Below are 18092 nucleotides of genomic sequence, written 5' to 3'. Positions count from 1 at the left end.
TTCAGCTGGGCAACATTGGTGTCCTAAGCTGCTAGTTTTCAAGTTAAAGTCCCTAGCCCCCTTCCTGCCCTTGGGTCGTAAAATCCTTAAAGGGCTCCATGAAATGATGACTATAAGATGATATTATCATCTTATTTCAGATGTGTAAAAATCTATGAAATTTCTAGAGATGCCAGCTGCTCTTCTGGAAAGAAGTTTTAGAGACCCATAAAATGCAGAAGGCTGAGGAGCGCTGCAGCACCCCAGTGTCCTGTCTCTTCTGGCAGGCCTCTCTGGCAGAGGGATGTGCCATCAGCATGGGCATCCTGTTCGAATTAACTCTCTGACTGGTGGAACCTGCCCAGTGGCTTCAGGAGTGGGAAATTTTTCATGGTGGTGAGAAAGGAGTGAGGAAATTGTGCAGAATAAAATGGTAATTGACAATGGGGAGACATGGGGTGATTCTGATTGTGGGTGGCTTTTCAAATTCTTGATTAAATAATATTCAGCCGGAAGCAGAGCAGAACTAATCCTGTTGTGATTAGTCACTGGCAAGACTTGCATTTATTTTGAAGGTGCCGTTCTTAATAACTAGGGGTTCAGGGTGGGGTGGTCATTCTTCAGAGCTTTGATTTCCAAACCAGAAAATGCATCAGACAACTATTCAACTACTTCTTTCCTTTATGTATCAGCTGATCTAAGGGAAGGTAAGGCAATAAAGATTGTATTGGTGATGAGAAGTTTGAGACAATGACCAAGTGAAGAGAACAAAGTGGGATTTTCAGCTGACACAAAATTCAATGGTTGCTGAGTCCCGCTTCCCTTAGACTGCATCTTATGATTGCCCCTGAGGGAAAACCCTGCTCCAGGAAAATACTAAAAACTCCATATTTTCCATGTTGGCTTTCTCCCTTCATCCCTGCTCAGTTCTTTCCGCATGATATCTAAATTGTTCAAATGGAATGATCCAGTTGCTATGAAAGAGTCTTCAGTAACACGCATAAGCCCATTTACCATCCCTTCCTATACTTTCCAGTCATTTTTTTAAAGGTTTTTTCCAAGATTGCAGTTATTCTTGTCTTTTGTGGTTATGAACAGGACACAGTAATGTTTGTCCTTAATCCTGGTAACTGACCATTTTTCTCTGTTTAAACTTGGCTTCCTTCAAGCAGAAACCCCCACACTTCAGTGATTCCAAGAAGAAAAAAAAGCATAACCACAAGGTTTCCCCAAAGATCTTACATACATCTGATTCACTTAACCTCAAAGACAATAAATTATGAAAATATTTGGACTGCTTTTGTATACTCACCATGTTCTGTAACAAAGCAGAATTCTTTTTTCTCTGATGGATGCTGCAGAAGCATGTATTCAGTCAATGCAAGTGTGACGGTGAGCATTTTTGTGGAATGCATAATACCACTGGGGCTTGAATCTTGATTATTGTATCTGTTTTGTTGTTTCTAATGATCCAGACTTTCACTCTTTAAAAGGAAGACAGAAAATATTATAGGCTGATTTAAGAAAAAATATTCCTCTCCAGAAAAACGAAAGCTAGAAATGTCTTGTTGGGAGACCGACAAGAACAACGATGTTTTTAGTAATGCTTTATTAAAGGACTTCAGAAAAGTCATCTTAATAATTTAATGAAATAGGTTGCTTCAGGGCCTTGGACTACATTTGTAATGAAAACAGATGACCTCTTCTTCTACTGTTTTATTGTTTCCACCACAGAAAGCATTTTCTCGTTGGCACTTAGTTATGTCAAATGCAAGGTTGTATAATATTCTAAGTATTCTCTGTGCCAGAGCATTTAAAAGCTGCACATTTAAAAGCTGCATAATAACATTCTCCATCTTAGGTATGTTATGTTGATGTAGTTATGGTAAACACTCTAGCTTATCACTTCTGGTTTCAGTGTTTATGGTAGTCATTTCTAAGTCCCTGACTTTTACTACACAACTTTTCTCTTTTTACTTCTTTGTCACCTTTTAGTAGGAGATAGTTCAGGGAATGGCTTTACCTTTGTATTCCTTCATTGTTGTGATATTTATCGTACAGAGTTTTGATTTTGTTTTGTTTTTAAAAAAACATAGATATGTATAATCTGAAAAGTAACACTAGGGGGTCAAAGTGGTGTCCCCTCTTAAGTTTGTAAAATTTGTAAATACCCAACTCAGGAGTCATATTTAACATGCTTTTCATGGACTCTCTATATTAGAAAATGTTCTTCTTTCCTATAGGTTTTCTGCAGAAATATTCTAACTTTATTGCAGATTTCTCAGGCACTGTCTCATACACTTTAAGGCTCATGTAGTGTGGGCTCTATTTTGCAAGCAAAATGGAAGAAAGCCTGGCTCTTTGATATGAGGATCAATAGGAGCATATGCAGAACTTCATAGGGTTAAGGAACTGGCAGAAATGCTGCAGAGCCTGCCTGCTCCATTCAATCACAGCTGCATTTGCTGAATTATTTTTTTATTTTCGTGTCTTTACTTGTATGAATCTTACAGTAAAAGGTTCCATTTTATTGAAAACAAATACTCATTTTAAACATGAACCTAAAATAGTTCAAGTTATCAAACTGATCATGCCTACTGTGGATGCTGAAGTCAGCTCTAGTTTATATGCTGAAGGAGCACAGCTGGAAGATTTGACAGGAGAAGGGAACTAACCGAGAGCATGGAGCTGGGGCAGAGTAACATGGGCAATTTTCCTTGCTGTGGCTTACCCTCCTCTTCTCTTGTTTATTCTAAATCCAGTTATTCTAACTGGATTTCAAAACAGTACTCTTAATTTGGTTCACCACTTCTATCTGTCTTGCAGTGAGTTTATATCAGCATATGTTGCTTCTGGATTTGAGCAAGAAACTTTGATCAAAAAGACCTTTTTTAACTGGGTCAGAGTTGTACTACTGTCTTTTAAGTAGATGCAGTAGCAACTGTGCCATGCCGTAAAAATTAAAATATGTTGAGAGCAGAAATCAAGCTTATGGGTACTTTTTCAAAGCCAGGGATATTTTGACATGAACTGAATATCTAGCAGACATTTGGTAAAAGTTATTCCCATGCTCCCTGCTGATGTAAGGGTTGTACAAAGGTATTTTTGCTGTCTTTGATACGAGGATGATTGAGATGAGAGGATGTGCGGCCTGATGGAAACCTCTAGAACCAGCACAAGGCTTTTGTTCTCTGCCAGGAGGTACTGGGTAAACTGCTTAATCCTTCAGGAGATGGGTTCAGGAAGAAAAGTTACAGGCATGGGGGTGTGTGTGTGTCTATTTTATATATCTGTGTGCGTGTTTGTAAGGAATGGATAAAAAGTCTGAAATTGTTGCCGGTTCTTTTATTGTAACTAACCAGAAAAGGAACATTTAAAAATTTTAGAAGCTTTTCTTCTGAATTAGAAGAGCATCTAGTACTGGCAGATGTATTTACATCTCAATACAACTACCATTCAAATTGTACTTTTGTTCAGGAATGAAAAAATAGCTTGGAGTTTGGGGAAAAATCCTTATTAGAAGAAAGATGAATGAGTGAATGCTTGTCAACTTCATCAGACCAAAATCTGATGAAGGCCTTTGATATTTTGTTATCTAAGAAATGTTTTGAGGTTGACTGTGTTCAGTTGCTTAAAATGTACAAGAATGCAGCTGACACTACTTTTGTCATGCAAATAATTGAAAGTCATGATTATTTAATTTAAGCTACCTTGGCCTGTTCAGTTTTATGCTAAAATGACTGTGTGCATCTAATTTTCTATCACAAATGTAGCCAAATCAAATTAGTTTTGTTTTTCTCTTTTTAAGCAAAAGTTAAAGCAGACAGTATTTATTTTCCTTGAAATATTTGACAACACAGAACCAATGGGATGGAGATGCACTGTTTCCATGAATTGGCAAGTTTTGAAATTGCACTGGATGATTTTTGTTTATTTCCCCCCTTCTTCTTTTTGTAGGAAATTCCACTTATTTGGATGACCATGGACCCCCCCCGCAAAAGGTGAGCTGCTGTTATTTTGCAATTGCTTTCTTTTTCTTCTCTTAAAGCTAATTACGTGTTCGCTTGTTCTGGAATATGTGCAAAGCAACCCTGCTGAGATCAACAGCATTTGGTACTTCTGACTTCTTTTTTCACTGTTTCCTTTCTTAACTTGAGTTAGGTCTCTGTTTGATTAAGTTAATGGGATTTTTGTCATTGACTCAAGGGGAGGTATGATTTTAGTGATGATTTTTGTCTGTCAGCATATTCATGCAAAGACAAGACTTGGACAAACTTCCCTTAACTGTTCTAGGAAATTCACTGGTTGTTGCAGTCACTGTTTTTCTTGTGAAGTATTTGCTTGCAAATGGAAATAGTGCTGGTCACTCCTGGTGATCCACTTTCTTTCAGTTCTCACAGGAAAAAACAAATCTATGCTAGGGTTGTTGAACCTCTCTAACTGTAACATTTTCTGAATCAACATGGTTATAGCATTAAAAGTATTCAGAGGTCAGCCCAAAGCCATGGCTGGAGTTAATAAGGAAAGTGAAGATGCTCCTTTTGCTGGCAACAGGTCCTAGAACACAGGCTCTGATAAAAGTGCAGTAATTTCAGGTAGAGCAGGGGGATAAATTTAATGAATGTGCTTAAAGAGCGCTTTTGTAGGTATCGGTAAGATACCCGTCAAATGTAACTGTGCAGCATTGGCTTTTCCCTCACCATATTAAGTCACTTACAGCATTTCAGGCAAGGCACGACATACCGATATTTTTTTCAAGAAAAAGTGGAAGCTGGCGTTCGGGGGTGTTTGTTTTGTTTTACCCCATGTTGGTAGGGCCACAAAGATGATGACAGGCCTGGAGTATCTCTCATCTGAGAAGAGGCTGAGAAGCTGTTCAGCCTGGAGAAGAGAAGGCTCAGGGGGATCTTATCAATGTGTGTAAATATTGGATGGGAGGCAGTGAAGAGGGTGGAAGCAGACCCTTCTCAGTGGTGCCCACTGACAGGACAAGAGGTGATGGACACAAACCAAAATACTGGAAATTCCATGTGAACATAAGAAAACACTTCTTTACTGTGAGAATGACTGAGCAGTGGCACAGGTTGCTCAGAGAGATTGTGGAGTCTCCTTCCTTAGAGACATTCAAAGCCGTTTGGACATGGTCCTGGGCAACATGCTCTAGGTGACCCTGCTTGAGCAGGAGGGGTGGACTAAGTGATCTCCAAAGGTCCCTTCCAACCTCAACTACTCTGTATTTCTGTGGTTTAATTTAGTTATTCTCTAAAACCATATTTGGTGATATCTTCTGTCTGTCTGTCCAGGCAACAATAAGGCCATTAGAACTCCTTTGGTACAGTAGCTATCAGCTATTTCAAAAAAAGAGAGCCGTTCTCTTGCCATGTTTTAATTTCTCCACATTTGCTTTACTTCTATAGGTATAGTATAATATCTTTTTGAGTTATTTGGATAGAACTGAGGGGTTTCTTTGCAGTCTTTATGCTGTGCAAATAGAACACTTAAAAGTGTACCTTTTCTGAAAGTTTTCTTTCCGAGTTATATAGTATTTCTGCTGTTACTTGTAAAACTTCAGAGCAAAAGGGGGAAGATTCTGTGATTGTGTATAATAATATGGAATTTATAGATTAGCCCTGGCTGTGGTTATATTTAGTTTGAAACTTTTCAAGTAATTTTGTTTTGATGGAACTTAGATGTCTGCGTGCTTATGTAAACCCTGTCGGTACTCTTACACCTTTAAGGAGAAATTTTACTTATTTTAAAAACTCCACAGAAAGGGTGAGATTCTATCATCCCTCCAAGCCAGAAAGTGCATGCTGCTGTGGAAAGGCTGGTCCTTCCCTAGCAGTGCAGGATTCACACTGGGCTGGCATAAGTGTTCATGTGGTGAGCTCAAGCGGTTACTGAAAAAGCATCTTTCTTCTGGTTTAATTTTCAGCCGGATTATTTTGCTGATGTGGCTCACTGTGAATGCTCACGCAGCCACTAAGAGCGAGTAGTTGGAGATCGAGTGGAAGTGAAGAGCCACTCTTTCTGGTGGCAGTCCCCACTCATGTTTGTTTAAAGTGACCATGTAATCACATCCAGAGCCACCAGCCTTGACTTTAAGTGTTCAATCACATGTATAAGTTAGTGTGGTGAAACAAGTGGCCTTTGGTCAGCAGGAGGGTCATGTGGAAAGCAATTTGGTTTCGCTTAGTTCTCAGTGAAAGCAAGCTAAAATAATCGGTGTTTCTTCACATTTTGCTACAAACTCTGTGTGCACGTGGGAACTGTAACTTCCAGCTAATAAGTGGAAACTTGTTATGCTCTGGTAAATTGGTAAAGTTCCTACTGGTAAATTGATAAAGTTCCTACAATCTAATTAAAGAAGAATGATGTATTTCTGGGTTTTTTGCTCTCAAAGAACACAAATTACTCATATGTTTTCTGCCTGCCCAAATGCAAATGGCCATAGTCAAAAGTGACAAGATTGGCTTGTCAAATTCATCATTATTAGCTGAGATGAGGGGGAAAATGTTAAGCTAAACAGATGTTTCACGCTTAAGATTATTTTAGTACCCTCTTGTGTCCTTGAAAGACATTCTCTTTATTATTTGGGCACAGTCTGCTTCCCTTTCCCAGCAATGCTGCAGCTTGTGTGGAAAAGAAGCGTTACATATGTCTAGCCTCCGCAGTGAACCCTCAGCTTGAAAGAATGAAGTAATGCTTATTCCAGACCCATGTTTTTCATGTTTGCATTAGCATTCAGAAATGTCTTGCTGTGCCAATAAGGAAGAGGCTGTCATCTAGATAAGAGTTTTTAACCTTGAAAACTTTATTCAGATTTACATGCTGAATTTGACATTTTGGTCCTCTTACTTCAGGGATTTTGCATTACTATTAAAAGGTACTGTGGGTGGGAATTGTGTCATAATGCACAGTAGCATTTTATCCAGATTTTTCCAGACCACACTCTTTCCTGTTTACATTGTGCAAATTTCTCTTGCCTATCTAAACCTTTAATTTTGGGCTGTGTTCGCACAGGCTCTTCCAGCTGCAGCTCAGCTGTGTGCAGAATAGCCAGCTGATTAGGTACTTACCCGAATGATTGGGTGATTGTGTAGGTACTTTGTGAATGGTTGATTAGTTACTTACACAGTCAGTAAAGGTTTGGGGCTTCTTCTCCTATTATCCTCACTGGTGAAAGCTTGGTGCTTAGCTCAGAGGAGTAAAAGGGTGTAGCCTAATTTTAATGACAGATATTTTGCTTTTCGAAGTGCTTGCATGTGTTTAGAAACACTGATAAAAGATGGATGCAAACATTTTGGTCATCCCTTGGACAACATATGTGCAAGGCTGCTTTTTCTTGGATTTTTTGTTTTTTACTGTTCTAATCAAAATGTGGGTGGGGATTGTTAAAAGGGCAGATGCTTCTTTATATTTGCTAAGGATCATATACTGCACCTAGATGCTCTTGTTATGTAAATCTCATTCATTGCATCATTGGCTAAGTGTAATGATTTACCCTCCTTACAACTTCAACTCTGAACTGGGAGCTCTGCTTGTACTAGTGACACTAAATTCTGATAATATAATTATCATTATCATTCAGGTAGTCTCTATTCATATCACTAGGTAACTGTCTGTGCATAGAGTGATAGCTGGTTGTGGTCAGTCAGTCGTTTAGTTTGACATACAAAGAGCTGTGAGAAGAAATTAGTCCTGAGTCCCACATTTAAAATAATTTCACTGCATATAGTATTTTCAGTTGTGATACAAGGCACAGTGGACACGATGCAGCTTTCTTTAGTAAGGTGTATAATACATAGTTGCAAAAGCCCTAAATTTGTTTCCCTCAATCCTGAAAAGCACTTACCCTGGAAAGGATACTTTTGACTTGCTGAATTTGACTGTGATCAGCCCTACTTGGCACTATTATGGGAAGCTCTCCAATGTTTTCCTAGCACCTGCTGTATTCATCAGAGGGAATTACAGCATGCGCTAAATGAAATGAAAACATGAAAGGTGGATTTGGGAGGTTTAGGATGTTTCAGAATCAAAGTGATTATAACTTTATATATCTGCTTAAAAATGCTTAATAACTAGGAATGCCTGTATGTTTGCGATAAGGAACAATAACTTGTTGTCCAGGGTTGAAATGAATGATAGCTAATATCCAGGGTGCTTAGTTAGCTGTAGTGGAAGGCCACCAACAGTTGATATGCACTGAATTGTAGGTGTTTTGCAGAGCATAGTCTATAATGTTTTGTTGGAAGTCATATTAGTTTTGGCTTTTCATCATGGCTAGGTGCCAAAACTGGCTTTTTTATACTAGCTTTTTGTTTGTTTGTTTGTTTCCCTCAGTGGAAGAACTGAAAATAGCACTTGTTCTCTGAATAAGGAATAGTGTGCTTACATTTCAGGAGATCAGGGTCTTTTTTTTTTTTTCCTTCTCCCTCCAGATAAAGGTGTCAGCAGCAATTTTCTCAGTGGAAGTAGAGTAAGAAAGCTCTGCTCCCTGCTATGCATGAGCATTGCTTATGTAGTTCTGGTTCTCCTGTAAAAGTCTGTTCAGCCAGCTTTTCAAGTGTTCCCACTAGGAAAGATTCACTTGACTATTAAAGGGAATGTTCCCGTGGTATGAAGCTAATGTATTGCAGCATAGACTGCTCTTCTTTGGTCCTTAGTTACCAAAGACTTGACCAGAGATCTATTATTTTATCAGTCACCTCTCGTTTTAAAACAGATCTGTGTGTGCTTTTCTGCAGATAGATGCAAATTTCAGTGACCTCAACACTACTCCGGCCTACCATCTTGCTGATGTTAGTATGTGATGTGTAAAAAGAGAATACCATAGAGCCAGGCCTAACCTCCTACTGTGACAGTAAAAATTAATTCTTTAAATTGAGGCATTTGCATTTCCTAGATATATGTGAGTCTGTCTCTCTCTCTCGCACTCTTTTTTAATATCCATCCAAAAATAACAATTTTAAGGTTTTTGCAAAATGATCATTTGTTTTTCCTTTCCATGTAGACTGGAGTCCAAGTATTGCCTACAGATGATACTAGCATGTTTTAAAAAATACCTGTGCAGTTGTTAATTACTGACTGATAAAGTTGAGTTGATATATTTCATGTGTGAGCATTTCAGTGAATAAAAATGGTGTACTTTGTTCCAGTATTTGTGCTGTCTCTTTCCTTCGCAATACTTCCTGATTTTTTTTTCCTCCATCCAAGATGATGAAGCTGACCTTTGAGGACAAATGATGTGATCTTTATCAAATCTGCTGTTGTCATTGATGAAAGCTTTTACCCCGAGAACTTGGTAAGAACGTCAGGATATGGTCTTCCTTTGGTTCACGTGATATATATGTACAATGGAACTGTGAACAGAGATGACAGATAAATCATTTTCAAATAGTCTATTCTCTTTTGGTTAAGTCTTCCTATGGTATGCCCGTCATGGATCTGATGCCTTTTGGTGGCTGCTTAGGTATCAGCAAAGTCCTGTGCTTAACATTTGTGTGACAGTACTTCAAAGCTTTAAAAGAATACAGAAATGACTGTCGGTCAGGATGAGGTCAAAACAAACAGAAAAACCCCAAAATGCATACCAGTAGGTTTGAACTGAATTTTACTGATGTATTGAAATGATTGCAAAGAGTTTGAAGCTGGAAAGTGGATAAATTGCCCTTACACCATTATTATAGTTCTTGTCTGGTACTTATGAGATAGTTGTGGATATTTCCCTTAGGGATTAAGACTGTGGGAAAAGATATCAGAATTGTTAAGTAGCAGTTGATGTATGCTGTATCCATGCATTGTCACACTCAGTTGTCAAGCAGACGCTTTTTTTTTAAGGCTGTGTAAAAGTTGATGTCAACATTGTCCCCGTTTCACTGAGTTTGTATGTTCAACATAGCAATCAAGTTCATGTCAGCTTTATTTTTTCCAATTTTTTTGGTAACAGTACTTAGGTAACAGCCTAGAGCTATATATTTTTCTTTGTTTGGTTCTTCTGAGTGGATGTGTGCCGTTTCATTTGAACTTGTGTTCTTGTTCTAGAAATCTTACTTAAGAGGATGATTTTGCCCTTATCAAGCTGTACAGTCTTAACAGATTTATTTCTTAGATGTGAAGTGTTTGGTTGGAAAAAGAAAAAAAAAGGATGATTTTCTTTCTGATACGTATTTATTTGATTGATTCTAAAAATTGAGTTCAAAAGCATGAATAGTAGTAGATGTGTTCCTAGAATGCTCTCACTACCTATTCTAAAACAAATAGTGCATACTGTTTAAAGGAAGCCATCCTACTGTTTGCTGCAGTCTAGGTTAAACAGAGAGAACCAGCCAAAAAGGGGGTAGGAGCCGAGGAACAGAATTAAAGTCTCTACATCTGGAGTCATCTTATTTTTTTAATTTCAGTGATAATAAAAATCTATCCTGCTTGTAAAATAAAGAGTTATTTATGTGTTGATGGTGCAGTGTGGAAGTTTTTGGAAAGAAAAAAACTGTCAGAATTTAGAAACACTAAAATGCAGTAAATAGCTTCCTGTGCTTGCAAGACTCAATGAATGGTTGCTAAAACCAAAATATTTGAAGAGAATTCAGTAAGTGCCTTAACTGCAGTGATCCTCTTCATAGTTTGAAGTGTCATTGCACTGCATAACTGAGCTTTTGAGGTTAGTATAATCAATAAAATACTGTGATTTTAAAAAAGATACAATATTTCTCATATTTCTTCATTTGATTAAAGAAGATCTAAAATAACTTTTGAAATATTGGAAATTGTCTGTTATTTTATATTCTTTTTAAATTGTTTTCTCCTTACTATAAACTACAGCATTTAAGGGGAGAAAATCTGGCTTTCCAGAGGACTGTTCCATTGTATGTTATTTATAATTGGTTGGAGTCGTCCTAAAGCTATAGCAGCTGAGTGATCTAGCACTCTAGGATTAGGGAGATATGGCCAGTAGCAAGAATTGAATCTGTACTATCAACTGTGCTTTGGGCCATAAAAACATCTGAACAGTACTGGAGTACTAATTTCTGTTTGTTTTGCTTGTATTCATTTATTGATAGAAAATCTTCAGGATGAGAAATAACTTTATTCTGTTGTTCCCCAAAATAGAGAAGATGAAGGATTATTTTTTTCTGAATACTCTTTCAGTTAAAAGTGTGTCAGACATACTTGATGTGTTGATATGGGGAAACTGACTGATAGAAAATGGAAAAGTAAAAAGAGACTTGGGAAATTCAAGCCTGGCTGCCTGTCCCAGGAAGATAAATCCGTGAGGGACACTGTGTATGCTGGCATCTTACAAAAGATACAACAGTAATGAATTTGGTTTTTACTAAGCCTGAAAGTTTCAGCCTGTAAATTTTGAAAGGCTTAGAGAGGCAACAGGGATGCAGATTTTGTGAATGATGATAGTCTCTAGGTTTGATCCAGTATATTTCAGAGATGCTTGATAACTGTTTCTTGATGAGTATCTTCTGATTTGTACTCTAATTGTCGACTTGAGTGCAGAGTAAAAAGTGGATTTTGATTGCATATGGTATTAACACAACAATTTCTCCAATGTTACACAAAATAGAAAAATTCTGATATCACCAATTCTGCAACTTTTAGGTTTTGTTCTACCTCTCATAGTGTAACTAAACAACTATTCAAGGCATTAGTGTCTCCACTTTTGAAGATCTGTCTGTTTCTGGTGAAATTTAGAGCATAATCCATACTCCATATTGAACTGATTTCTGTTCACCCACTAAGCATCCTTGCAGGTTATTTCACAGCATATGAATATCTTCTACAGATTTCAGTTTTAATTTTCCAGCTATCCAAAACATCCCCCTCTTCTTCCCTTCTTTCTGTGACAGGAATGTATTCATAAATCAAGATAGCATGGAAGAAAGTACATCTGTACAATCATATCCACTTAGACAAGGACCCTGTAGTATCAGATCAATTCAGATAGATAGATGTTACTGTACATAACAGAATGTTGTAGAAATACAAGACTCCATAGAATGCCAGGTAAAAAAAAATTTAATAAACCAGTGCCACCTTGAATATCTGTGTATTAAGAAGTGCTGGATTGTAATATTGAAGTCTAGCTTACCTGGAAACTGGAAAAACAAAAGTCTGCCATTCTGAAGGACATTTCTGGATAGGGGTAGCATGACAGGCTATCTTGTGAAAGCAACAAATAAAATGTTTTAGTTGATGTTGCTAATGCTTGTGACTGTTGAATAACACTCATGATTTTACAATGAATCATATGTTTCTTGATGCTATTCTTAAATCCTGAACTGTTCTCATTAAACAGTCATAAAAATCTCATCTGACCTGAAAAACAGATTTTTTTTTCTAGCCATTATATTTGAAGAAAAAAACACTCAAAAACAAGGAATTTGGAATGCTGTGGAGGATGCAAAACTGAAAGTCAAATAAGAATTCAAATGTTACGTTGAAAGCCTGATAATTTTGAAGGCAAGCTCATAAATCCTGGTTTTCTAGTTCGACTTTAAAAAGTTATGAAGTATAATCAGAAAATAGTAAGTAGTGATGAGGTACTTGGGCAATGGCCATAAGCTTTAATAAAAAGGGAGACTGTGAACTCACTAATGCGTGTTCAATGATGCAGTCAAAACTACAGGCAAAGAGGACAGTGTGTCTTGTCTGGTTTGGCCAAGCAAGTCAGGTTAATCATTTCAGTTTCTGAAGGGTGAAATGAGAGCACCTGATGCTGAATGGTTAGTGCCTCATCCATTATTGCCTCCAAAACGTGGCTTCTGTATCACCACAGAATCCTCTTATGACTCAAGCATGGTGTCTGGTCAGTCAGAGAAGTTATTCTGGGCCTGTGTGTAATTTGAGACACCCTGGGACTTCCATTTTGTCCTGGCTCTGCTAGAAGAGTTGGCCCAAAGCGCTTCATGTAGGTGCTTCTTGGGGTTATTCCATCCAGGTCATAAACTAGATTTGAGGCTATTACCTGCAGAAGCTGTATTGGAAATTCAGTAAATCGGTTCCTCTGAGGAAGTGGCTTTAGAGCACCCCAGAGTCAACTCATCAATAACAAACATCTGGGTTACAGTCCACCAGAAGTGGCCCGTTTTACAAATAAAAATGCTAAAATGGCTATAAACATCCTTTGTTTTATGCTTTATAAGTCAATTGACTTACAAAGTATGCAGATTGCCTGTGGAAAAAATGAACCTGATTAAGACCAAGCTGGAAACATTAAAATGTAATGTGACTGAAGTGGGCCTAAACTAAAGGGTAAGAGGGCAACGTGAGAGACAGTATGGCAGATCCTTGGTGAAGGTGAAGCGACAATGTGTTGCAGGAGCTACAGCCTAATAAATTGTCAACCATGATAGAGAATAAAGAGTTAAACTTTAATGTGAAGAAAGACAAATGCATAGAGAGGAATAAATTTTTTAGTCTACCACTTATTACATTCAAAACCAGTATTATTGGCTCCCTGGGTGAATTCATGAATATTGCATTGGAAGCATAGAAACTAATGTAAGGTAGCTAGGTTACTTAAGGGAACTCCAGTGCCATGATGTATTATAAAAAGTTTTAAAACCAGGCTTAGCTACTTAATATCTGTCATTTTGTAAGTGTCCAATATAAACATGTGGGTTGGATGTGATAGGATTTACTGCTTAAACAGAGAATAACTGTGCCAGTGTGTTCTGAGCACATCACAGAGTCTACAAAACCCTACAAAGTTCCTTCCTTGGAAGGAATAACAGTAGTTTTAAACCTTACAGTTCCAAGTCTCATATAATGTGAAGCTGCCCTGAAATTAAAATATGGCTTGCACAAATTCTGCAGCCTAAGGGTTTTTTGACACTACATATAAAACCTTTTGGTGGAAAATGAGTAATTAAAGTGACAGAAAAATTCTTAACCTACCTGAATTCATGCATGTTCCCTCAACACATACCAGCATCAGTGAACCATCTCCTTGCATCGTTTATCTTTTCTTACCTTTTCATGAGATAGATGGGTGCCAGGAAGAGGACTGGCACAACATGCTGAACTTCAGAACTAAGAGACAAAAACACTGCTTTTCAGAAGAAAACTAGTGACAGTCTTCCTGTTCTTCATTTTCTGTTGTAACCTGTGTACACTCATGCAGGGCTAAAGAGAGGCTAAAGCAAAAGAAAGAAGAAATGGCTTTCTGTTCTGCAACACTGTATACCAGAAAGAGTCCCACATACTCTGATTTTTTTTTAAATGTCATCCTGAGATGTATTAAAAAGGGATATCTGCAAGTTATGGAGGATAATTATTCAGCTTACTTTGGTGCTAGAGAGACAAGATAGAGCACTGCGTCTAATTTTGGTCTCAGAAGAACAAGTGAACAAATTGCAAACTGCAGAGGAAAGCAAGAAGAATGAAGAGGTTGAAAAGCATGCTGTGTTAAGACAGGCTTAAAGAAAAAGACTTGGTTCATCTAGCAGGTGTTCAGCTGTAGCCCCCTGAGCCATTTACCTGTTCAGTAGGGTGATTACATCTCATCTGCTTCTTCCCTGAGAGGAGCCAGAGCTGCCATCACTTCTATATGGGACAAGGAGTTGGGACTGTGCAGAACTGAGTGATTAGAGCCAAGAGTCCTGCTCACACCTCAGCACGGTGTCTAACATCAGTGACCTCTTGAAACTGCTGAGTTAACAGAGCATCTGCTCTTTACCAACCTCTTCGCATCCATGTGCTGAATTTAAACATTGCTGTGATTTCCTGCACCTGAAATAAACTTGATTCTCTGCTCTCTCTGACTGGAAATCTGGTGCAGCAGATTGCAGAAGCAGAGATTTTGCATACCTGCAAGCTGCTGTTGTAGGAAAGTGAGAGCAATTGCAGCTTCATTGTGAAATACAAAATATAAAAGGAGCAAAAACAAATTCACTGACAAGGTGCAGCCATAACTTTGAGAATGTGCTGTTTGCTCTTTTCTTTAGAATTTTCACAGCTTGTTATTGATTTTATAGTAGTATCAATTTGCTCTAATATAGACAAAATATCTTGTTAATAGGGCATGATCTGAAACTGAACAGGCAGATTTTACTATGTATGGACTGAGCTCTTTTTAGGTTTGTAACGTCACAGCACTTCATCCCAGAAAAATTAATGGAGGTTTTGATATTAGCAGTACAGATCTGTTCTGTGGCACAGGTCAGGAATCATTAGCTGTGGAGGACACACTGTAGTTGTGCTTTTCTTTATTCTTAATAAGTTTAAGGACTGTGTGTGCATCCAGTCTCCTTTTGCTGCTTGCACTCCATGCTTATGTTTTTAGTTTATCTCAGTACTTAGGGATATTGAATCATTAGAGAACATATTTTAACTTACTCTTCCAAATCCATCAATAGTAACAAAACCATGAAATGTTTTGTTTTGAAAAAAGTCATCCTTTCTCAGTTGAATTAGTTGTTTAATGAATATGCAACAGAAGAACCTTCTGTTTCTTCTGCTTATTTTCAATGCTCCATTGCAGCTATTTGGCTATCTAGCTTTGGAAACAAGCAAACCCTGCCATTACCTTTCTTGTGGTTTCCGGTGTATTTTCAATCACCCCCTGAGAAGACTATGCTGTCTAGTCTACTTTGGAGTTGGTTAGTTTCAAAAGCTTGTCTCTGTCCCATGTCAATGTACTGTACAGGTAGATCTTTAAACTCTGAAATTAAGTGTGACAGTACTTGGCATTACTGGATCTGTGTGGCTTAGTTAAAAGAGGGATGAAGGAGGCTAACGTCATCTATTTTGTTTTGTTTTTTCTAGTTTCACTTTTCAGTCATGTTCTCTGCTGACATACCCTTGTGATAAATAATTCTTTTTTGTAGTTGTTTTGAAAAGTGTGCAAGAAAGAGGGGATTTTTGTCTATAATGAAATTTTGTGGGGGTAATTTCTGAAGTTATGTTTGAAATATGTTATCTCTTATTGGCCTCAGAGTTTGTCTTTCAGTGGGCCCTGACAGATTTGTTTTTGCTTATGAGAAGCATATGTTAGTCTCATATTTCTCTGGGAGAATTCTGTTGATCTAACATAAGTATTGTTCTGCTACCAGTTCATAAAATCCTATGAAAGAACAACCAGTTACAATAAATATAAACAGTGGTTGACCACTGCTTTGTTCATTATTTCAAAGCCTGCATGGTTTCTAGCTAGCCATGGGCTTTAGAAGGTCTGTGTTGTACCTTTGGGAAAGTAAATAACTGGTTCTTTTGATGCCTGCTTCCCCCCCCCCACCAGCTGTTCAGTCTCACTAGCAAAACAGCAACAACGTCAATCAGGTCTCTAAGCCTGTGCTGGCTGAAACTGTTTGCTACCAAAAGCACTTCGTCCACATGCGGTGGTTTCCATTTGGTCTTCTGCTTGATCTTGTCTTGCATCTCCTGCTGTTTTTCCTCTGATTACATCTCTGCCTGTTCAGCGTCTTAGAGGTTTCAGTTGTCCCTTCTGTTTTGAAGCATGGCAGGGGTATGCATTGAATTTACCAAGTCCTGTAATTCCATAGAAGTCAGAGACATGATTAGCTTAGCAGTATATTACTGCTTTCCGCTGCTGTGTATGCTAGGCATGTATGTTATGTGAATAGCAATAGATGTTGTATTGATTCACTCCCTCAGTGTAAGCCTGGTATGGGAATGTCTTGGACCTCTACATCTACGTGAGTCTTCTGGAATAGGTGAGGGTCTGACACAAGTCCCTCGGTTACAAACCTCACTGAAAAAGAGGCATCAGATAGAGCTAAGAAGATCTGAGAGCTGTTAACTGAATAATCTGTCTTCATGAAACCCACAATATGAGAAATGGTATTCACTGAAATTAGTAGAAGATGGTATGAAGTACACGTTGGGAAACAAAATTCTGGAATTTGTTGACATAGCAGGTTGCGAAAGAAATTCTTAAGGGAATAGGCAGGGATGTGCCTTCTAACATCTGTTATACAGTATTTGGGGATACTGGAGGAGTACGAGGGGTACTGGAGAAAAATGGACTGTAGATGGCAGTCAGGTTGCCTGCTTTCCATAATGACCATCTTCTATGGCTGGTGGGCCAAGTGGACCTTTGGTTTGGCCCAGCAGGCCTTTTCTTAAATTCATACAATTCTATTTCAGCAGGTCAGGAAGAAAATGTAGAGAGAGACTGAACTGGGAAGATCTGATATTACATCGAGGTGCATGACATAAGCAAATGTTTGACTGTTTTTATGGTCTTACCACTTCTGAGTGTATTGACCTCATTCACACGATAGGCACTGAGCACTATCTGACCACAGATCAGTGTCTGCTCAGAAAGGAGAAGCCAGTTCCTGTCATCAACTTCTAGCCCATCTCATGAATAAGGAAGGGGGTCATAGGAGTGGATCACCTACTTGCATAATTTGTGCAGGTATTGGAGTGCTTTCAGGGATGTGTATCTTCCATATGAGTTTATTTGTCCAAGGAAATTTTGCCTGGGCTCGTAAATTTTGGCAAATTTGCAAAATTAAACTGGATTTTGTTAACCCAGGAAAAGTGAAGTGATTTAGACTTTTGTTTGGATCCCTGAATCACTGATGCTGCAAGTTGTTATCCAGCCTGTCTTTCAAATGGTGCAAAGACAAAGCCACCACTGAAAATGGAAACCTGGATTCTGTCAGGCCCTCTGAGAAGTGGCTCAGCTCCTGAAACTGGTAGACCTGCAGAGCTGCTTGACAGTCTTCTTAATGCAAATTCACTGTGGGATAATCTCACTTTTTCTTCCCCTGCATTGCATTTGAAATAGTTCTTATCGTTTTCTTTAACTGTGGAACACAACAAGAAAACACGCAGTTTGAAATAAGTAAATTGTTATGTAACTTTTCAAACCCTTGGAGAGAGCTGTTATAATTATACTGTGGAATTTACGTTTTTATAGCTGTAATTACTAATTCATATAACTCCTAAGTGAATTATATGTTTGAATTGTTTATATTATCTCTGAGCTTTGATGCAGTGCTCAATAAAGCTGCACTGTAATTATTTTGAAGTTGTGTATGTTGTTACATGAGTATCTTGTTGCCAGAGCATCACCTCAGTAGTTAATCTATATGATACCTGCTTTCATTGTAAAATAAAATGAAACCAAATTA

General features: G+C 38.1%; 1 protein-coding gene across 1 annotated transcript in view; it reads left to right on the top strand.

The window, feature by feature from the left end:
• The window catches only part of UST (uronyl 2-sulfotransferase), a 175194-nt gene that overhangs the window by 61951 nt on the left and 95151 nt on the right, over nt 1-18092 (top strand). Inside the window, exon 2 of the mRNA XM_026100281.2 lies at nt 3937-3980. Coding sequence (XP_025956066.1) covers nt 3937-3980 — 44 coding nt within the window. The remainder of the gene's footprint in view (nt 1-3936; nt 3981-18092) is intronic.

Source organism: Dromaius novaehollandiae, chromosome 3, assembly GCF_036370855.1.
Source record: "Dromaius novaehollandiae isolate bDroNov1 chromosome 3, bDroNov1.hap1, whole genome shotgun sequence".
Taxonomy (NCBI): domain Eukaryota; kingdom Metazoa; phylum Chordata; class Aves; order Casuariiformes; family Dromaiidae; genus Dromaius; species Dromaius novaehollandiae.
The sequence above is the reverse complement of the archived record's forward strand: the minus strand, read 5'-3'. Positions and strand labels throughout refer to the sequence as shown.